Raw genomic sequence first — 23,453 nt, 5'->3', positions numbered from 1 at the left:
ATAGCTAAAATAATTTTGAGCATCAAATCCTGCCCCTTTCGAGCGCGTTGAACGTGGGATCATTTGTGTTATTACATATTATCAGCCATTACTTTACACTGTGAACTGTGATTGGTCCAGACTATACAAATAAAATGAATACATTTGTGTCTACAGACTAAAAAATGAATCCGGCCAATATGCCCGCTGGCGGGTTGTAAACAAACCGAGCAGCAGGTGTTCGGACAGCGTCAGCTGAGCCTCAGCTGATCGGAAGTCTTTAATCCAGCGACGGTGACAGGCCGAGCGACACCGGAACTTAGGTGATTCGCCTTCAAATTAAATCTTGTTCTTACAATTTTTGGGTGCTTGAAAGACAAATACACGTGGAAATGTATGCATACGCATATACAGTATGATTAAATGTAGACTTTCATCTAAAGCAGTGCGCTTTTTAACATTATACTTTTTATTAAACGGACACGATATTTGCAAAATGTTTTATTTTGAAGGTTAGCAGCGGAATGCACACGTTTGTGTTCTGACTAACTTAACGCTATCCCTAGCAGCTAGAAGGACAGGGGAGAAATGGCTGATACCATAGCTGATACAAGAAGGCTCTTCACTAAGCCTCAGAACTTAAATGACGCTTATGGACCCCCGAGTAATTTTCTAGAGATTGATGTGAGCAATCCTGAGACCGTCGGGGTTGGCAGGGGCAGATATACCACGTATGAAGTCAGACTGAAGGTGAGCCTGCAGTAACGAGTGCTAATGACGCTAGCTTGTACGCTAGCTACCTGAGCTAGCGACCGTCTTTCCTGTGGTCAGGGAAAGTTATGATTTCTTGACATCGGGATTGCCGCAGTGAAAATCCGCGTATGTTATCACAGAGTCGACATTTTACGCGTATGAATGACTGTCAAAGAGGAACAAGGGATTACTTACGAAACGAGTTAGCCAACGCTAGCTAGCAGGCTAGTGAGACTCGTCAGAATTAACTGTGATTAAGCTATCTGATATTAAACTAGCGTGTTATCCTTAATTACTGGTGTTGAACTGAAGTTACTTGTTTAGATGTTGGTTAATTTGTAAAAGGGCTTTGGACAACAGTGTTAACAAGTACTGTGAACCTGCAAATATTTGCTTTAACGTTAACAGGCAGTTTGCTATCGCTCTGCTAAAGGAGGGAATTTGTTTACATTAGCCTCAAGTGCTTTTTCCACTGTGTCGTGACAGTGCAGCTGTTTTTATCAATTCCTAAACAAAGCCATGTCTACAAATAAGTTCGCGTTATGTAACCTCTAATAAACGATTATTAAATAACCCCCCCCCCCCACCCCCCCCAAAAAAAAGTTAAAGCCTTCCCAAACTGTTAATAGTTCAACTCCAGCCACACCCCGTTTTCTGACTGCAAAGAATAGATAACAGTATTGTTCGCACTTGAAGACACACTTCACATGACAGTACGACTCTGTGACTGAAAGCTCAGCTCTCACCTTCATACACACATCATACTTTAAAGGGGGATGTTGGTTGGTGTAAGAAAGCTTTAGTTTGTGACTTTCCTGGCTTGGCTGATTGTTCATCAAAAATCATTCAGGTTAGTGCACTCCAGTCCTGGGCTGAAAGGGAACATAGCTCAGCAAGTCAGCTTCTCTAGAACTGTAGACAGGATGCAGGATGCTCCCTGGGCCTCTCCAGCCTTGCCCCCCCACCCGCACACACACATTTCCTTCCTCCTACTCCACTAAAGAATTTGCAGGGGTGATCGAATGCTTTTCTTCTTAGAAATGTTTCTGCCATCCATTGGTGAGCTATCTGAGAGTTTAAATGCTTATGTAAAGACTCAGCTAAGATTGTTATCCAAATAGTTGTGAAATGTAATGTTAGATTGTTAGCTTCTACTGTCCAGAAATGTGGCACTGTTGAGCAATCAGTGCTGAGAGTGACTGTGAGACAATCGTAGCTGTTGCAAAACACAGATCCTGTGTCATGAGTATTTTTCATCTTAGATGCACTACAGTATTAAAAGTCAAGGTCAGATCAACTTGAAAATCTTTTTTGGACCACTTTTAACCAGTGTTGGTACGGTACTGCATTTCAGACAGTGAACACAGTAAATGATCATACTAAATTATTGACAAAAACTATCTCCACTCAAGGTCCACTTCTCAACTTGGCTTGGAGCTTTCGACCATATCACATAGTTTTCATCAGAAGATGGAATTTGCTCAGTTGTCATCAAACTGTAGCCGTTCAGACCTTCCACGCCAAGCTCGACTCACATTTATTTTTCAGCACGTCTGTCACCACAAATGAATTTAAATTACTTCAACCATTCCAGGACTCTGTTGTATGCATTTTTAATGTGCAGGCTGCACTAAGAGTCTGGAATTGTCAGGCAGTCACTGGGCTTGTCTGATTGCCTCATCTCTTATCTCTAAATTGTTATTTCAGTTGACTGACACCCCTGTAGTTAGTGGCCTGTAGGATTTAGATTGGTTAGCAGCCCTCAAGTATTTATAGTTTCCCTTTACCTTAAAGAAATGGGTTGAGGGAAGAGAAGCCGTCGCCAGGCATTAGCGTTGAATATAAGGCTACTGTACTTGATTAGCGTGTAATAATTAGCATATGCGTGTAATCAGCATTATTGTGCACCTCATAGCCCTGTGTGACCCTGCTTTGCATAAGACCACAGAAGAAGCGGCGCATCCCTCACTTCTCAACAAACGTGGTGTCAACTTTGCTTTGCTTCTCTCCTTCTCCTTTCTTCAGCTTTCTTTAGAAGTATTTTACTCCATCTCCAGCATGTTAAGAGTGTTAGCCACAATGCCTAGGCCTGGAATGCATAGCATTTGCATCACTCTTTCGGTTTCTATCGTGCTTATATTTAGAACTACTTCAATTTTCTTATATAATTTTGCTATGCTGTTTCTGTTTATAACTCATTCCCTTGTCCCCTGTTCTCACCGCTGTTCCGCTATCCATCCGAAATCGAGAGAGCCCTTGTGGCCGCACTGAGACAGTCTGCCTAATCCCCTCATTGAGAGAAGAGAAGAATGAAACAGGCCAGGGTGTGGGGGAGCTGGAGTGTTTATTCCCCATCCTTACCCCCCACACCCCCCACCCATGGGAGGGCAGAAAGCCACCCCCTCACCAGCCTTCATCCCATTGCCCACTTATCCCATTTCACTCCCAGCTGTGTGCAGTCAGTTGCCTGATTCAGAGTGTGGTTACCTTAGTCCCCGTGATAACTAAATGTGGTTTACTGTGTAGTGTAAACACCAGCTCAGTGCCTTTTTCTTTCTATGATATTGTGAAGTTTGCCATGACTATTTAATTGAATGTCAGCTTATGCAGTTAGCTTGTGAATCACTGATAGTGTCTGAATGTTCACTAAGTTAGTGGTGAAATAAATTGTATAAGGACTGGATTATCATGTGAGAAGCCAGCAGTGTGCTGTGAGGCAGGTTACACAGTCACTTGTTGACGGCCAGGCCTGCATTTGCTGTTCATTCAATCAATGGGATCAATCCACTTCTTTCAGTCAGGTTTTAAAGAAGTGGAAGCTAAGTTCATAGTGAAAGGAGGCGGATATCTCATTTTGCCTGAGTGGACTTGTAATGTCCTGGGTCGTGTTGAAACAATGGATTTTTGTTCTCATCTAAATCCCTTCATTTAAGTGTAGTTTCTGGAATTGAAAAAGTGTGTTTTTTCTGCCTCTGCACATTTTCCATGTTCCTCATGGTTCTTAAAATTATTCAGCAGAGTCCTATTATATCACCTTAAAGGTTTTGTGGTCTCTGGTTTGAGATGAACCCCTCAAGCAGCATCGTGTATGTGTTTGGACCTTCAGCAAACACAGGGTTGGAGTTACGGTGTGTGTATGTGTGTGTGAGGGGAGAGCGGGGGGAGGAGGGGGTGTTGGGTATTATCAAAATTTCTTGTCTTTAGTTGGTTCCCATCTCATCCAGAGAGCACATTCAAGGGAGCGAACTTTGGGATCTCACTTTGTTTATGGATAGGAGTACATAAAAGGCCTCTTATAGCTCTGTCTCTCAGTCTCACTCAGTCTTCTACCCCTCCTCTTTGCTACTCCCATAGCTTCTCCCTCTCTCTTTCTTTCTCTTTTCCATTTGGGCATTGGGGCGGGGGCCTTTGGTCATTAATAAAATGGGGAGAGATGGGGAGTGGGTGTGTGTGTGGGGGGGCGCTTGTCAGGCACAGTCAAGTGTAATCCAAAGTCTACAGCATCCTCTTCGACAACTATTTTAATGGAAATAGGGAACATATTGTATCAAGGCTACCATATCCTACTTGAAATGACAGTATCAAAAGTGGGAGTTGATACTATGGCAACAAAGCAGCTTTTTGCCAGCTAGGCGAGTCGGAGAGAGGGTAGGCTGTCAGGCCGCAGGGGCCGGCAAGCGAGGGAACGAGTGGGAGAGTACATGGAGAGGCGAGAGCAAAAGACCCATAGCCCTAACGCTTTTGTTCCCTGTCTTTTTTTTCCCCATTTTGGAATATGATGCAATGAGATGGTATTATGTTGCCATTTTTAATGCTATTATTCTGAAAGGGGAGTATATGGGAGGGGTGAGAAGGGGGGAATGGGGGAGGTTTAGGATGCGCACTCTCAAACTTGACTTAATCCATCCTGCTAAAAGCTAATGCATGGTGGCCTTGAACTATTCTCTCAGGAGATGAGTGATCTTTGTCCCCTCTCTCCCTCTTTCTCTGTCTCGCTGTTTTTAAGGGTTCTGCCTCTTTTCAACCCATTTTCAATGAGCCTAAGGTATTGTGTCCCACACATTATGAATCACATGCTCTTCCTATGGAGCGTAGATTGCACCTTGTATGCTCAAAATGAAAAGTGAAGCTAGGAGGTCTACTTTGAAAGAGGTACCTCTGGCTTTATGCTCCTTTTTTTTTTTTTTAAGATACCACATTTTCTCTTTTACACCTGCTCATATGCTCTTAATACATACTCTTACCATTAATTCCTCATTCATTTTTATTTGGCTTTTGCTAACTTTGGAGATTTCTTTTGTTTCGTCCTGCTAACTTTACTTTCTTTCACCTTCCTCTTATCTTTTTATTCTGTCCCTTAGAAAGTGAGAGAGGCAAAGTGTGCCTTTTTAGACAATTAATGAAATGCTAAGACCCAGCTGGGTCTGGGCTGGTCCCATGTCCCAATCACTGCAGGGGCCAGTAAGTTGAGACACCCGGGCCCTAACCTCTAACCAGCCATGAAGAGAACAGAGGCCAGGGGAACCTGATCTTTGACTCGTAGAGCTCTCACGCACCGCCTCTTTTTGTGTGTGTGTGAGAGAGAGAGAAAGAGTGAGTGAGACCTCTCATTTTTCAGTTCTGTCGTTTTCGTTCCTCCCCTTGTCCTGCAAGGCCAATCTCTTAATCACAGGGTTTGAGAGGGTGAGAGGATTGAAAGGCCAGGTGACTTTCTTTCCTTACGCTCTCACTGCTAACCTCATTGTTTGGAGATGGTTCAACTGTGTGTGTACAAACAAGCTTGAATGCTTTGGGCTATTATATTTACATTGTTAACTGTATGACTGGTCAGATCTTTATACTTAACACCTGTGCTTGAATGCTTCGTGTACATCAGTGTGTGCTTGCGCACGGTTAAGTGTTTTCTGTGTGCACATGATGGGATTAGAGTCACGGCGGTGGCAGATTACCTGTAACTGTGATCTGTTGTGGTGGGGATTAACTTTGCGGCGCTCCATGCTGTGAGGTAACATGACGCAGCAGGGACAGACCATGGTGAGAGGAGAGTGGAGTTAATGCTAGAGCACTGGGGCGATAAAGCTAAGATAATCCACTTCTCCTGTGACCTGAGAAAGAGGAGGAGTGAGGGGCTCATTGACAACTTCACCTGGAGAGAACTTGAAATAAGTGGGAAAGGGAAGGTTTCAGGGCTGGTGAATTACATAAAAACACAGTGGGAAAGAGGGAGTGGCAGAGACTCTGAATTTACTGGCACCTATTTGATTATGACTAGGGTAAGGTATTACTCCTATTATTGTATCTGTTATCTTAACCAGGCTATTTCACCAGTGTTAAGGATTTAATCACAGTAAATGTGACCTTGTTGAAAAGAGCTGTGGTAGTCAGTAATATAACTATAAATCAGTTTTAGCTTGTGTACAGCAAAGTGTGGTTTCTGTCTGTGTTTTGATTCCATGCAGGCACCGCAAAGTTCACAGACTGAACTGGATACTAAATGGTTTGTTTAGAAAAAGAGCTGCAAGGCTAGTGGCGGTGGAAAAAACTAAACTCGTGTCATGGGGTGAGAGTGAAACAACTTTCATGTTACAGCTAACACTGAAGTTGAGGACTCATTGTAAGAGTTTGAAAACCTTGTCTAGACAAGATCTGGTAGACCAATCTGGGCAGAAAGTTAAAGCAAAACCATATGGGGGGTTTTGCTTCACCTTTCTGTCCAGCTGAAAGTTTTCTTGGTTTTCCAGATGTTGTCTTGACTTCTTTCCCTTAACTACCATCTCTTAATGACATGTTGGACACAGTTACAATCACCTATACAGTCTAATGCAACCCATTATAACAACTCTTCCACATATCCTACCTTTATGAAAGTTATTGTGATCAGTTTTCGCTGATTGTGTCAGATAGATTTTAATTCAACTGTAGGTTTATTACTAAGGTCATGAGCTGTATTGGATTGTATTAAATTTTACAGGTGTACCTACTAAAGTAACCACTGGCTTTATATTTTAATAATTTCTATTAGTAACATTTGTTTGTAACAGTCATGTTGGCATTGTGCAGCTGTCTTCACCAATATAACATTTTTAGCAGAAGTGTTTGCTCTTTCCCACTAAATTTGGGTGTGATCCATAATTTTGAAGACTGAGGGGAGTACAGAGCAGAGAACAAATGCCTGTGTTGTCCCTATTGAAACACCACAAGAGGAGTCTCAAGGGCAGAAAATCTGACTTATTATCACAGAGCAAGGGAAATGAAGAGGAGAAAAAACTGAAAGGGAGAGACCATGAGAGTGAGAAGACCACTCCTGCTCTCCCTCCTCTTCAATTAGGCCTGCACAGACCAGATGAAGCTCCCAACCTCTCCAGTTTTTCTTTTCTTACTTTACACCCCCGCCTTTCTTTTTTTGTTCAGCCATTTACTCAGCCTTCAAGTTAACTCTGCATCCCCTTTACTGCACACAGTCGTCTGCTCATCGATCAGTCTGCTGCTCATACTGTATTCATGCTGCACCTTCTTGCTCAATTGCTTTGCTCTTGTGATTCCTTCTCCTTCCATGAATTCTGACCTTCTCTGAATGTGGCCTGCCAATGAAATGCTCATTCACTCTCTCCTTGTTTGTACATTGTCATGGGACGGCCATGTGCTGCCAGGACTAGTGAAGAGGTTTGGCATTGTGCTGTAATGTGCTGTTTGCTTCAGTGTTCTCTGTCAATGTCGAAACATCTCTTTTTAATATGAAATTCACTCTCAAGTGCTTGTCAACAGCAGCTTAGAATTATGCCCACATCTGTGCATTGGCACACACGAACATTCGAAAAAAAAAAACGGCAAAACATTCTTAGTGCAGTAGACCTTGGTGAGCAAAACATGAGTGAACTTTTTTTTATCTTTGCCTGGAGGCCAGTTCAATTTTTCTATTCAGTTTGGTTCAATTTGAAGGAGGCTTTGTTTTTTTTGTCCTCCTCCTTTTTTCATTTTATTAAAGTCAGAGGATATAACATATGGCTATACCTGAAATAGTGTAGTCAGCTCCATGATGCAAAGCGAAGGAGGGCTACGACCAAAGATTATTTTTGTTATTGATTAATTGTTTGCTATATAAAATGTCAGAAAATAGAGTAAAAAACCCATCACAGTTTCCTATATATCCTCAAATCTTGTCTAACCAGCAATTTAAATAAAAAAAACATTCACTTTACATATTCTTCACAGCTGAGAATCTGGACACAGCGACTTTCAATCGATTATTTGTTTCAGCTCAAAAGGGAATCATCCATTATACTGGCACTCCTTGTTGTGCATTATTACTGCTATAAAATAGCCATGATGAAAACAGTTAATTCATGAATTAGTCATTGAACAAAAAAAATATCTGCAACTATTGTGATAATTGATTCATCATTTGACAAATAAAAATGTGAAATTGAGCATTTTCTGCTTTTTCTGGTTTTATACTGGTGTTCAGGCGAAACAAGCGATTTGAAGACGTGCCTGTCGCATTTGGGAAATTGCGACAGGCACCTTGATCTTTTGCTGTTTTCTGATATTTTATAGACTGAACAAAAAATGTATTGAATAAATTATAGTTATAATAATTTTACAGTACACGACATGAAGAAAAGTGTCTATACAATCCTTGATGTTACTGACTGTGATTGAAAGCACTGGCTTTATTGAACTCATCTTTTTGAGCCTTACTTTGTGCCTTGAAGAAAACTTAAGTGTGTGTGTGTGTCCGTCCCTGTCCACAGACTAACCTCCCCATCTTCAAGCTGAAGGAGTCTTGTGTTCGGAGGCGGTACAGCGACTTTGAGTGGCTCAGAGCGGAGCTGGAGAGGGAGAGCAAGGTGAGCCATTGAGGTGAACTGAGCACAAGGCCTCTTGAGTTCTTGGCTTATCAAATCAACATACATCATTGGCTGCATCTGCAATGTGTTTGTATCACACAGTAAGTTATTGAAAGATCTGTTGAACCCTTGCAGTGTGTTAAGGACGATATCACCTATATGCTGTCTGTGCTCTTGTCCTGCCTATTGAAGCAGCCAATAAACCGTCTGTATGTTTTCACCCAGTCACACTGTACAGGCTCACTCACACAAGGACTGTTTTACAGTCATTTTTTCATGTCTTAATTGTAAGTACTAAAACCCTCTCTAATAAATAATTTTATGCCTGTTTAACTGCTGCAGCATGATTTTCTGTGGTTGTTCTTTTTGTCCTAGGTGGTCGTCCCTCCTCTCCCAGGAAAAGCTCTTATCCGACAGCTTCCGTTTCGAGGGGATGATGGGATATTTGATGACTCTTTCATTGAGGAGCGGAGACAGGGTCTTGAGCAGTTTCTCAACAAGTAAGCCTCTCCCCATCTTCTGTCTTTCTCCGTTCTTCCACTACTTTTCCATGAGGTGAAAACAATTTATTCTTTACAATTTTTTCCTCTTTGTAGTCGCACCCGTGTGCAGCTTCTTCTGTAGCGAGATGTTATTTTAACTCTCAAGAACAATGAAACACTTTGTGTAATAAGTAGATTCAACTTTTTCACTTCTCTTCATATTGTTAACAAACTGAACCCACAGAGACAGGCAGGTCTTTTTCTCACTATCCTCCTTAATTCTCTTTTATAATTACCTTGCAAAGGACAAGAAGGACTCAAGTGGGCACCCCACAACATAATTTTTCCCACATTTGTTTTATTGTTGATGTGTAATTTATGATAATTGCAGCTCAAATTACAGCGCGTGGTTCCATGGGATGGTGTGTGCACCTCTGCTTATTTTTGATCCAGCATGTCCTCATTTTCAGCTGCGGAACAATAAAAGTTACAGTGTGATTGTAATTATTTGCTTTGATTGCAGACTTGGCCATTATCTTTGTTTCATGTGCAAATGCATCAGTGTTTCCTGTTGGAATATTAAGTGTGCAAAGACAGTTGAGAAAATTAAAATCCATAAATATGTTTTTTAAAGACGATGAGAATGTGTTGGCAATTAAGATTTTTTCCATCTTGCTTCCAATGAATGAAACACTGCTGTTGATCATATCATTGTTCAGACTTCATACTGGCCGATGTGGCTGGCAGCATTGTTTTATCTGTGATTAAGAGCATTGTGGAGAAGAAATCTTTTGGAATGGTAAACATGATTGTCGCTGTGAAACAAGTGAGAAGGAGGAGAGGAGATAACCGTCAGTTTTTGATCAGCCTAGTCAAACATAATTTATGCCTCAGGTAAGAGAGAGAGAGAGAGAGAGAGAGGGGCATACATCCCAACTCCAGAAAGCAAGCAAGGCCTTGAGATTTCAACATTCTTCTGCTGCACCTTGTCATCAATGTCAACATTTCCTAAACCTATTAAACATGGTTTGTTTGGGACAACCTGATCTTTCCAGTGATTGCCCTGGTATTTGACCTGTCAGTGCCTCCCCCGGGTGGCTTAATTTGTCTGAAATATTTCCCTTCAGAGGTTATGCTTGCATACGTATAATGTCATCATTTTGAGCTATTCTGAGAAATTTACTGCTTGAAAAATGAGAGGTTTTAGGGTCTCAGGTGCACAAGCCCATTCTCATTAAGCTCCTCTGCGTCATCTACAGGGACATTAAGGGAAGCCTGATGTCAAAGTGGCTTTAGCAGAGAACAACACAGTCTGAAACATACAGTATTATCCGGATGTAGTGATAACATACAGCTGTAATGAAGTTGAGATGGAGTGCAGATTAATTTCTTAAACTCGTACCAGGAAAGGTACGATGTTGGGGGGAAAAACACATTTTCTGAAGACCCACCCACCAAAACCAATAAAGCATTTACCTTAAGTGGAGTCCTTTTAAAAGAATTCCCCACACCTGTTGCTCCAAACCGTGATTTCTCATGGAAGTGGAGCTTCACTGTCAAAAAGTTAGAAGAGACATGTCATTTTGCTTATTTTGTGGTTGTTGAAGAAACTGAAAGCCCTCGTGTATCTTTATGGGTTGGGTTGATTGATCTATTCCCTCCATGTATCGTTACCACTGTTAACACAAAGTAGAAAAGCTTGTGACCACAACCACGCGTCCACATCCATAAACTAATGTCAATGTAAAATGTGTTTGTATTGCACAGTAATTACATTATGCTCAGTATATATAGTCAGAGTCTTCATAATGTTAATAAGACTCTTCAGTTGTGATGAGATGACTCAGACCATCATGTAGGCACAGCCTTTTCATTATTACTGTTAACAAAATGTCCTAATTGGCATATTGATTATTGGTTATTGTGCCTTTTTGTTATATATTGTTAAAACCTATAGTTTTAGTGTCATTGTAGCTTCGTGTTTGAATGAATACCATGTATCTGTCCAGCTGGAGACCTTTTCTGCATGTCCTCCTCCTCCTCTCTTTCATCCCACATTTCCTGTCTATAGCTGTGTCCTAAATCCCTGCTACACACCAATTCAAAAGCAGGTTTTGAATTTGTAAGGTGTTCACTCTGGAAAGCAACAAATTTAATATATTCATGCAAAAAAAACCCCCATAGATATATATATTTTTTCATTTAGCAGTTTTTTTACCTTTATTATCGCGACAGTAGCGAGATGACGGAAAAATGAGAGGAGAGCGAGAGAGATGGGGCGTGACATCCATCAAAGGTTCCCATCTGGATACAGGGGATGCTGTAGTTCATTGTCAGGATGCCACAAAACCTTGATTTTTGAGTGAGCTATTCATGGACACAAAGGACAAGGAGAAAATTAAAACTAATTGTGCATATTAGTGAAAAAAAAAACTACAGTGGCACTTTAAGAGTTTCTTGTATAACTGCAAAACCTGTTCTATAAAGATTATATATTGTATACTGTATACAGTATAGTGTATAGTATAGAATTTGAACGCAGGGATTTATATCTACACTGTCAGCTAGTGAATAAAGGCAGTAATACCCCCAAAACTGTCTTAAAATTTCATTTAGAAAATCAGTGAAATGAAACATAAGACATAATGGAGCTGAAACCTGCAGAATCTCTTTTGTTTTGACTAATTTCCATTCTCCAGTATTTAAATAAAAATACAGACTACATGTTCTCACTAGAACACTCAAAATGTTATCTCACTTCCTGTGCATTACAAATTGGATGCAATTCCAGTATATATTTTTTTCTTTTGCAGTTTGGTCGTTCATGCTAAATCTCTCTTAGATTTCTTACCTTAAAGTTAGTCCATTGCTCTTGTCAATCTGTTTTGTCCCATCCATGTGTGTCCTTATTTCTAAAGGTGCGTTGATGTCCTGTCTTCCTCCTTTTCCTCCTTTCACCCAGCCCAGCCATCGGCAGGAGGGTACCCCATATGAGCCGGGTTCTGCTCAAGGTTTCTTTCTGTTAAAAGGGAGTTTTTCCTTGCCACTGTCGCCTTAAGTGCTGATCTGGGTTCAGGCTCTGGGTCTCTGTAAAGCACTTTGAGACAATTTTGATTGTGGAAGGCGCTATATAAATAAAACTGAATTGAATTGAATGTCATGAAGCCTAAGCCTTTAAAAAGCTAGTCAGGCGTCAAACCTGCCTTTTGCTCTCGTGTGTTTCAGAGTGGCCGGTCACCCTCTAGCCCAGAATGAACGATGCCTGCACATGTTTCTACAGGAGGAGTCTGTGGACAAGAACTACACCCCATCCAAAGTCAGGCAAGCCTGAAAAGAAAAGATGGCTCTGCTTGACCTGGTCTGGTTCGACCCCGCTCAGCTCAGCTTGGCCCGAAAACCCAAAGCTCTCTTCACTGCTCCAGGTTTCTCTCAGACAATAAACATTTCAATGAGAAATTCCCCTCCTCGCATCCCCCCCAAAATTATATCGTTCACTGCCTCTTTTAGTTCAATTAGTGACCCCGATTGGTGTTTGTTTTCACCTTCTAATTGGAGTAAAGAATGTTCGACACATAACTGTGGTTCAAAGTAATTTATAGTAATTTTATGTCTGGAAATGCCACTAACATGTATTTATCATTTAGCTATGTCTTGAATATATTCATTTATATAGTAACATTGAATGAGCGTTCTATGTATGCAAAGCTATTATAAAGACCCACAGCATTTCCCATCATATATATCCAATAATGGCATGTTGCTCACCATAAATAGCAACTAAACACACACATATATTTGATGGGCCTTGACTTTCAAATCACACTTAGTTGATCCTAATCTCAAAAGGAAGCACATGTGTGTACATCAACCAGCACCTGCCCAGTTATCACAATTTTCTCTGATTTTCTAGCAAGGAAGAAGTAATTTACACAGAGGGAACTGCAGTATTTCTACAGGCTATATGCATTTTGAGATTTGTATACTGCTGTGCCATTTTTGTTTATTTTGAAGATTTTCCAATAAAATAGGTGAAATGTCTCCAGGCATAAGTACATTTGTTGATTTGGACTTTTGACCTATCTAACACTCCACATTGGATAGTCAAGTATATACTGCGAGCTGCCACAGCCACAGCTATTCTATCTTTGTTATTACATTTATTATTCAATAAATAATCTATATAACATAATCTACCATCTCCATTACAAAGACGTTTAAGGCCTATGGCTATTTCAACTCTCCTGAGTTTTGATTTAGAAATACGTTGGACTAATCGTAAAGGAAAATCGGCAACACTTTATAATACAGGTACAAGACATGCTTAAATAATTCATAACTAATGCATTACGTATAATAATTTAATGCCAATGAAATTTGTTTATTTGGTAGTTCTTTGGCCCTGCTGTTAGCTTAAACATGTCTGTCCATTCTAACAATATTTTAAAAACTCATGTGCCACCTCAAAAATCGAGGACTGTCGTGCAGCAACATGTATGAAGATGCTTAGATAAAAAAAAAACAAGCAAAAAAAAACTCATTTGGTGGCATAAAAAATAATGTAATGTAAGTGTAAATGAATGGCCATTAATTGATGATCCATTATGCTTTAACTCATCACATAAACTCATAGTGACTTGATTGTTTCTTACTTCACGATACATCATGCATTAAATCACTTAATGACTTATACATTAGTTATTAATTACTTAAGCATTTGTTTTAGACTCTTATAATAAAATGTTACTGCAAAATCTTTTGAAATTATACTTAATGACAAAATTAAATCTGAGTAGAGTGACACTAGTATTTGCAAGAATATGAAGTACAAACATGCCTTGTAACTGCAGCTGGTAGTTTTATATCTATCTTATATGAAAACAGTTTAATTCAGTGTATTTTATTCTCTTAGTTACAACTCTAAATAGTTATAACTCTAAGTATTTACAACAGAATAAAAACATCACAGGTCACAAAAACATTCCCAAGTGCTGAATATTCTTTTTATCCAGTGTTAGTGTCTAACTTCACAAAGTCGACCTAAACATTTTAATGCTGCGCCTCTGACAGGACACACCAACACAAACAGGACAGTAACCACTTAAATACAAAGACCGTCATCAGGTGGATGTAGTTTTACAGTCAGGAGGCAATGCAAGCATATCCTTTAAAAAAAGTCTCTGCCCCGCAAATTTTTCATAGAGTTGCCACCTCCTCGTCGTTGCCCCATGCGTTTGGTTTCAGCACCGGATCGAGGGACAGCGACTCACATGCCCCATTATGCATGCGCCATCTTTTTTGGTTTCCTCCATTGGGATTGAACACAGCAATTAAAGATTGAATTGGTCTTCAAGCTCATTGGTCTCACAGACACTCGAATAACTTCTTAATATATAACATTTCTTTGTCAGACATACTTGGCAGATGCTCTCCAGAGTCTTTAGGCGATATTTAAACACTGTAGGCTCTTTGCCCACACCAGAGACTGCAGTTTTCAGTATCATACAGGCAATTCTATAATGAAAATTACAAGCTAATCCTTAACTACACCAACTGTTAACAGGCTACTTGGTGAATTCCGGCTGTGTTGCAGTCTTTGTTTCAGTGGAGCCTAGGCCTAAACAGGCTATTTTAAGATAGCCAAAGAGATTTTGTGCTCAGCAAAAATTCAGCCCATAGTTACACCTGCTATGATTTGACATTCTGTCGACTGCTGGGTGGATCTCTAGGCCTTCAGCTCAGGTCTTTTCCATGCGCACTAGACAGATAGTGAGAATTCATATATCACTGGACTTGTACATGTCAGAGAGGAGCCTGGTGATGGGCACGTTTCCAATGGTCTTCTTGAAGAACACCTCCTCTATGGTGGACGGGCTGACAGAGCGTAGTGCCGGCAGGAGTAGGAGCAGCTTTCCGAAGCGACAGGGCTGAGTCGGGTACCTGAAACACATCACCGGGGTCAAAAACAGCCTGTTTTCTCTGGGTCTTTGTGCAGACGGTCTGACGCTGCCTCGCCAATTAAGGCACATCTGTGACAAATTGCTGCCAATTAAAAACGTGGTTCAACTGTTGCACCTGTGCAAAATTACAGGAAATGACAGTGGCTTATTGCCTCATTAACTTTATAATGAATGTGGCTGCTTATAGTTAGATGCGGGAGACGGTGCAACGTGTGCGTACAGCTTCACTGGTTTATCATCTCAGTTAAATCTTACCTGGTGTGTATGTAACTGTTGAGAGTGAGCTGTGCCTCGTCCTGTAGTGCAGCAATGGCACTGGCGTTGCGGAAGTTTCTTAATTCAGTGCTGCCATGCATAGGAACTGTAAGACAGAGGCAGGATTTTAAAAAGGTGCTGGTGTGATAAAGGCATAATGTTAATTAAGCAGCTGTAGAAACATTTGCTCTTATTCTGCAGAGTGTGGCTCAGGCAGAAAGGGGCTCATGGGCATATTAGTAGAAATAAGGAGCCATTATGAGACTTAGAACCCATGTAAAGTTTAATGACAATACTGTACAATACCCAGAAGGAGAATAGTACTCACCAGCTTTGAATGTCACGATACATTTTAAACAGGCGAACTCTGTGGCATCAAGACGCATCTGTCTGAATCTCGTGACCACCTCCTGAAGTGCTTGAATCTCAGACATGATCTTATTCATCCTCTGGGACTCTGTGTTTTCAGTGTTCATTCCTATTAGTAAATATGGAGAATATGGAAAATGTCATTATGCAGGATGACACTGCTGCAGTAGCCTATGCAGTCATTGACTGTTCTAACACATTTAAGCTTGCATGAGGCCTGTAGTGGCCTGTGTTCAGATAAGTTCTGTAGTGCCTTGTACATACCAGAAACCGCGAGAAGAGTAGTAGAGTCCACAGGGATGGCCCACTGCGCGATGCCCAGAACAAATAATTCCCTCCAAGCGTCCTCCAGCAGAATCAGCTGTAAAACAGGAGTCGTCTCGGTGTTAAACTGTACAGCAGAATGAAGCACCGATTTAATGTGTTTTAAGCCCTTTTGAAGCCTTTTAAGTACCAGTGCTACATTCGTGCATGAAACATGAAGGCTGTTTTATCAGCAGGCTGGTGAAAGTCCCTGCTTCTAATATCATCTGACATCTAGTATAATATCTTAGAGGCATCAGTTGTCGATCAGATCGATTCTTGACCCTTTTTTTTTTAAGTGTACCTGGTCAGATAAAGGGAGCGTGGAGAATGCGGGAACACTTTTTGCCCACTTGATGCTCATGAACAGGAGGCGCGCCGCCGACTCGCACACAGACTCCGTCGCGACCTCGTAGAGATACATGGGGGTACCGCTGACTTCATGGGGATACTGGAAGAAAGATTATCGTTATCGTCACCATCCGCTTGTGTCATGTTGAAACTCAGTTCAGAGATTGGCCCACACAGCAACGGTCAAATTCCAAGCCCCTGCACCTGGTTTTATAATTATTAGTGTTGCTTGTGGTGGATTTACAGTGAAAAATCTAATTGGCGGATTTGAGGCTCTTACACGCTGCTAAATAGGGACAAGAATTTCAACTTCTCACCCTTAGGAAAAAAAAAATGTAATCCTATAATAACATTTAGGAAGGCTATAATAGAAATATCCATAGAATATCATAAACTGTTTAGGGATTGTATATTCTGATAATTCTAGATTTTAAAAATGACATTAAATGCTATAAATCCACAGTAAAAACTTTTTAAAAAGCACACTATACAAATTGATCAGTGATCTCTATTTACTTAGACGTGGACAGCTATGTATGAGTCAAGTGGAGCTTGCAGCTATTAAATCCAGGGCGAGTTTTTTTTTTTAAATTATTAAAAATTTATTGTTAAAAACATCCCAAAATATACCTTCGGGGTGGGCTGTGCCAGTCCCACAATGGCCTGTCTCTCTGGTGTGGTGGCTACTGTGCTCATCTCCAGGTTGTGAGGCTCCAGTTGCGTGACCGTGGTGAAGAAGGGAGGGCCGGGCAGAGAGGATCCCGGGAAATGGGTCGATGATCCGTTCACCTCTTTGTGGCCCCGGAAATATAGGGCAACCTGTTTGCGGATGGTGGACGTCCGGGGCCCCCTCTCGTGCTGAACGGCTGTGAAACGGGACAGCAGGTGCACAGAGTGACGGAAAGATCTCTGCAGGAGTAGTGACTTGTTTATCTAATTTCTTTATCGCGGTTTTCACAGAGGATTGTTATTATCCTGTTCCTAAAATTAATTAAATTCAAAGTGAGAATGTTGTTTGTGTATAGGGAGAAATGAGCTGTAATCCATCAGCGCCCTGCTCCTATACAGTAACAAAAATAATATCCAGTGTAGGACTGGCCATGGGGCTTAGGGGGACAAATCTTGGTAGACCAGAGGACTGTCAAAAAACATCCCTAAGTTGTTTTGTTTTTTTCTTTTATACCGGTACTTTATGTGTAGCTGTTATTCGGGGTGCGCCTGAGAGCGTGCTGCGTGCCTGTTCCAGGACTGGACTCACTGGCCAATCAGTGTCCCTCCACCCCCCCCACCCCCGCCCCCATCCCAGCGGATAAGTCCAACCCTGATAATATCCCCTTTAAAACAAGTAAAGACTAGGTAATTATCAACTTCTTTTGAGCCTTGATTAACAGCCTTAATACACTTTGCCCAGTCCAAACCCCACTGCATGGCGTGTCTATGGCCAAAGTGATAATTCGATTATGTCCATTTACCGTCTTTATTCATGTTCACTTCCAGACACTTCTTCAAACGGCACGCTCGGCATTGGTTTCTGTGAGTTTTGTCTACGGGACAACCGCCCTGTACAGAGAAAGAGAGAGCGGGAGAAAAGAAAGGGGTTATAGTTTTCAGTTGAATTTCTCTCGGCGTGCACGACAGAAAGCTTCGTGCTATTTATCTTCCTGGGAGGCCAATCTCCAGGTGAAAGATCGTGCTATTATCTTGTAGTCATCGGCCTACTCCCCTGCGGCTCCAGAGCGGTCTCATCCCGGTGGATAAGTACTCTATCCCGCCCTCTGCTACCTAAATCCTCGCCTTCGAGTCATCACATTAGATTGGATTACACCTGATATATTACAGCAGCGAGGTGTTTAGCCCAGCACTTAATGGCCCAGGCATGACACAATTAGGCTCATCAAGAGAGACTTAACACAGCGCCAGAGGAGTAAAGCAAACACAAATCTGCGCGTAAAATTCCGCATTCCGTGCGTAAAGTCTAATAGTCCCTGATGGTTTTTGGACGTGAACCAGATACTTATAGCCAGAGCATACACATTTCCCTGGAGATAAATGCAGTGCTGGTTGCTTAGATATCATTTGGTCAGTGTAAAAAAAATACCTATACGCATATCAGTATGAGTGAGTACTGAATGCTCACTTAGTTTGAGTTTTAATGTTTCTTTCTTGAGTTCCCCGTGCCCCTCTCGCTTGTACCTCGATTAAAATTATAAAAGGGAAACTATCAATTTAAGACTCGTCTATGGCGAGGGCACATTTGTAACAACTACTGTAGGCCAAGGTTAAAAAAAAAAGGATAAATGAGCATACAGGACGTGAATGATCTGTAAGGAGGCCTCACCTGAGAGCCGGATTTACAGACGTAGGTTCTGTTTCTGCGGATGCTCCTCTTGAAGAATCCCGAGCAGCCGTCACAGGCGTAAACACCGTAGTGTTTCCCTGAGCTGCGGTCGCCGCACACTTTGCATGGGATGTCCAGAATCCGACCTGGGAAAGGCCCAAATTTCAATTAGATGTCATGTTCAATGAGTTATCAAGCACTGGACGGCACTCAGCTCAATTTCAAATGAAGACGAATCTCACTGAAAATCGCCATTGTCGCTTCATCATGAAGACTGGAAATGTGGATAAATTGCAAGAACAGGTTTCAAAGTTGGCACAAAACTTGAGAAAATCGTGCTTGTTCGGAGTTTTGCAGTTTAATTCTGTAGTCCTTTTGAAGTGGGTTTCGCAGTTGGGCAACTATTTGAATTGGCGCTGTGTACATACAGTAAATGCCAAAAATGAACTTGTTTTGACACCCAGAGAAGCTACGGACCAATCGTCCTACAAATTGTTTTTGTCCGACAACCACACAAAACACACACACACACACACTCACACACTGGACAGCACCCCGCGCCTAGTCTGACCATGGGAATTCACTGCGCACATTTCAAGAATAAAGTCCGGTGGGAAGCGTCATATCTGAGCTCTCTAAGACAATGGCCTGAGGGCGCACAATGGAGACATTAGGGGAAAGTGTTAACTTAATGATTTTCCCCCATTGAACCTCGTCTGACTGCCTGGATCTCGACAAGCTGCCAACTCCCCTTCATAATGGGACTCGACAGCTGCTTTATCCCGCAGGTCTATAGGCCCCAGGATTAGGGAGTGACACTGCACCATGAGAATAATGCGCACCAACTCGTTTCACCAACTCAAATGAAGTGTATGTAAATCGACCCCGGTGTAGATGAAAAAAATGTGATTTTTTGTGAAGATTTTGTATTCAAATCTATTAAGAAGAGGTATATTTGTATGCATATGAGGGAGTCTTTTTTATTATTCTGGAGGGAAAAGCCGTCTATGTAATTACACTGACGTTTTGCCACCTGCTCACTGATTCACCAGTGACCCGTCAAAAAGGGTAGCATGGGAATAACTACTCAGCAGCAAAAACAATGACTTCAGGAGAGAGTTATAGGGCTTCAATTGCCGGATTATTAAGAATCAGAGGGCCATGTAGGCTATTTAACTGTAGGCCACAGCCGTGTAATTGCTATAAGACAGGGAGAGACAACTTTGCACGTAGCATTTATATCTGTTAGGAGTTTCCTCATGAGGCAGAGCTGTCCTGTTGAAAGTCATAATCTAGTTACAAGAATTAAAAAAAAAAAAAGAAAAATCGAACTGCTGTGTAATTAGGGATAACGCCATTCGTAGATGTCTATAGTTTAGGTAAATACTACATATATGTTTTTTTGTTTTGTTTTTTTAAATTGTAATAAAACCCGTGACTGTACTGTTTGGAGTCACTTGTTGAGTAGATTATATTAAACAAACCAAGGCTGTGCATGTCAAGTTCAATTGCGCGCTCCCAAAAATAAGTTTCAAGCGTAATTAAATCAAGGATGAAGGAAAGGGCGCAGAAGTTCAACAAGAAAAGCTCGAACAAATATAAAACTCTGTTTGCGTAGAGTCACTTAAATAATATGACGCACGATTGTGTTGTGTAGGGGGGAAATGTATTTAACTTCCCCCTGTGGGGGTCCAATTCGTCTCCATTGTGTGCAGTAATTGCTTGAAGATATATGGCATATTCTATTAACGTAATCACCATCAAGGCGAGAACCTGCTAAACGAACTGGAAATTACGTTTTACTGAGAGAAGGACATGTTTCTACTGACCACCCATAATGTGGATGTGAACTTGAATGACAGTAGTTCCACTGTTGCAGCCTGAGTTGTTTTATTCTAATTTAATCATATTGGTCATCTACGGAAATCTGAATACATGTGAGTACTTGAGGATGACACATAACAGAAGTTGACCTGAATAACACATTTGGTTACTGAAGGAGAAACACAGGCAAATGGAGACGTAAAAGATAATTTCCTCTCTTTTGAAGCAAAGCAATAGCCTACTTATATATACCTATGTTATAAGTGTGATTTCGTTTGAATTCGTTATGAGGCCTAATAGAAGGATAATTGCAAATGTTAAGAAAAAAGACACCTATTGCAATTAAACCTAACCCTTAAACTACAAGAAATTCTTCATTATCACAAGAAAACCTTTAAAAAATGTAACTTAAAAACCTTAAATAGATCCCTGATTATTAAACTAATTAAATTTTTTTTTACAGTAGTGTAGAAACGCGCGCATGCAGACAATCACGCCTCTAAAGACAGTTGAGCGCTGTTTTATTCATTTGTCTAAGAGAAGAATCTCTTATAGCTATATATCTGAAAATCTAATTAACAGTAAATATCCCTCGATTTATTGTATCATTACTCTTTTCAAGACGCTACTGAAAATGAAATTACAGGCAACAAGTGGCATCAAGTGGGACGCAAATGGAGCTCTTTAAGGGGAATGTTCAGAGCATGGGCACAGTTTATTATTTCTTTCTTCTAAAACGCGTGATCTGCTGTGCGGAAATTATATTTCTGAAGAAAATTTCTTTTCCAATCAGCCTGAATGCGCTTTAATTATTGGTCACAGGCACAAGTTTTCGCAGACAAGTGTGAGTGTGTGTGTAGGTGTGTGTGTGTGTACGTGTATGTGTCTGTGTGCTCGGAAAAATAAACGGACGACAGCTATCCCCCACGGATCACTACTCACATTTCTGTAAGACCGTGAGGAATGAAACGACTTAATTATTGTGGTGAATCTCTGATGACATGAGAGACATAAAGCCGTGTCAGTGACCGTGCTGTCCACGCACAGCAGCTTTATGTTAACTTTCATTTTGTTTTCTCCAGAGAAAGGCCTGTTGCAGACTCCTCAGGCCTGCTCTAACACACGCTCAGTTTTCTTCACAAGCGTCAGGAAAAGAGAAAAGCGACACTTACTTGATTTGACATTCAGAATATCCAAGCAGCCACTTGTTGAGCCGGCGGGTTTGCTCATCATGGATACTCGACTTTATAGTAAAGTTCAGAACGAAAAAAAAAAAATCTCCTATTTCTCTTCTTGTTCTTTGATGACAAAAACAATCAAATTTGTGAAACCGCAGCACTTTCCTTGAATTCTTTTTCACCGGCAGCGATGAGATCGGCAAATCAAAGTCCCGAGTTGCTCAACTTGACAGAGTGGATCTCCGATCGACGAGCCCAAATTAAGATACTCGATGGTACATTGCACCAGACAGTCTTCGCCTCCGACGTGCGAGGACCCTTGACGGGCGGAGAGGAAGACTGCAGCCCGCAGGACAGAGACAGGTTAACGCCGACAGCAGCCTTCCAGCTCGGGGAGCAACAGCCGGTGCATAAAGTTAAGAGTTGGAGAAACGCTGCCTGGAGCGCATCCGACGGTGCCAACCCGATGGGAAAGAAGAGGGAAAATAAAATCAATTTTCGGATTTTCTGACAGATGAAAGCTTGTTAAAACCAGGACACGATGTGACTTTGTGGTGCGAGTTCCCCAAATAAGCCTTGGTAATATTTATGAGAAGTGTCAGGGGGAGGCTGGAGGGTGGAGATCTCCACTTCCTTCATCCACTTGGCTTTCTACTCCAAACTCCAGCCTGACGTCACTGGCGTGTGTGTGACTGACTGATCGTGTGAATGTGTGTGTGTGTGTGTGTGTGTGTGTGTGTGTGTGTGTGTGTGTGTGTGTGTGTGTTTGCGAGAGATGTGGAGTGCCTTGCTCATGGATCCAGAGGCAAAAAAAAAAAAAAAAAAAAAAAACTTGCATCTTGCAAACATTTAAATTTGCTTTAACCCTAAGATTTACTTATTTGAATTTGTCACCCAGGGGTACAGACATTAAACCGTATCATGCTTGTCATTTCCTACAAATAAGAACAAGCTCCAAAAACGATTGTGTTACATATACAGTCCTTAAGATTCCAGGATAAGGAGAAGTGCTTGGGGCCCACTAAAGACACTGATCATTCAAACAGCTTAGGGAGAAATAGTGCAGATAAAAAAAAAAGTAGCTATATTAAAGATGAATTGGATATTGAAAATACCAAATACTTCTGAAGAACTGGTTACATCAAAAATATTCAGTCTTATCGTAACAATCCAGGAACGTAGTTTTATGTCCCACCCTTTTTGTGAGGGGGAATGGGGAGGTGTTGCCGCACATAAGAAAGTTGTCTTTCCTTTGTTAGTGGTTGATTTTGAAGCCGTTTTGAGCTTCACTGATCACTGGGTTTTCCAACCTGTTGCAGGTGTTTTAGGCTGTTATTTTTTGGCCTCTTTGGCTTCATCAGTTCAAAGGATTTGATTTGATCGATTGATTAATGCGGTCAGTCTGAAGTTAGAGCTCGTTAGTTTGACAGTAATATACAGACAGAGTACTGCCACCCTGCTCCTGGAGTGTGATTTAATGATTAGAAAAACGGAGGACTTTTTAAAAATCAATTTCGTTAGTAAAAAAAAAAAAAAAGAAAGAAAATTTAAAGTGTTGACTTTCCCCCATTGTGCTGTCCTTTGACTTTTCCCTTTTAATTTTAAATATTGTAGTTTATAATGATTCATATTAAATAAATAAAATGGGCAAACAAATTAAACATCTAAGTAGTATATTTAAGCTCTAATAGTTGTGATAACAATAATAACAGTCATAACTTTTAAACTTAGCTTTTATTTTAGTGCAGTTTCGTTTTTTGTTTACTATTTTGTACTACACATATTCACCCACACTTCAACACAACACTGAGCATGCT

The 23,453-nt window shown here is 41.1% G+C and overlaps 2 protein-coding genes across 3 annotated transcripts; one reads left to right on the top strand and one right to left on the bottom strand.

Annotated features, from left to right (window-relative positions):
• Positions 1–539: 539 nt before the first annotated feature.
• Positions 540–13,099, top strand: snx3 (sorting nexin 3). The gene is made up of 4 exons (XM_041064891.1): positions 540–729; positions 8,484–8,579; positions 8,955–9,079; positions 12,287–13,099. The coding sequence occupies exons 1-4, from the start codon at positions 568–570 to the stop codon at positions 12,390–12,392; spliced, it is 489 nt and encodes a 162-aa protein (XP_040920825.1). The 5' UTR covers positions 540–567; the 3' UTR covers positions 12,393–13,099.
• Positions 13,100–14,835: 1,736 nt separating this feature from the next.
• On the bottom strand, positions 14,836–21,691 carry nr2e1 (nuclear receptor subfamily 2, group E, member 1). 2 transcript variants are annotated; one of them, XM_041064608.1, is made up of 9 exons: positions 21,631–21,691; positions 18,635–18,780; positions 17,769–17,856; positions 16,927–17,162; positions 16,250–16,396; positions 15,907–16,003; positions 15,602–15,751; positions 15,274–15,379; positions 14,836–14,998 (listed from the first exon to the last, which is right to left on the bottom strand). In XM_041064608.1, the coding sequence occupies exons 1-9, from the start codon at positions 21,689–21,691 to the stop codon at positions 14,836–14,838; spliced, it is 1,194 nt and encodes a 397-aa protein (XP_040920542.1). The 2 variants fall into 2 exon arrangements, with proteins under 2 accessions (XP_040920542.1, XP_040920543.1); XM_041064609.1 differs by having other exon boundaries at positions 21,664–21,688.
• Positions 21,692–23,453: the final 1,762 nt, after the last annotated feature.

Source organism: Toxotes jaculatrix, chromosome 19 (assembly GCF_017976425.1).
Source record: "Toxotes jaculatrix isolate fToxJac2 chromosome 19, fToxJac2.pri, whole genome shotgun sequence".
Classification (NCBI taxonomy): Eukaryota; Metazoa; Chordata; class Actinopteri; family Toxotidae; genus Toxotes; species Toxotes jaculatrix.
Note: the sequence above shows the minus strand (reverse complement) of the source record. Positions and strands in the feature narration are given on the sequence as shown.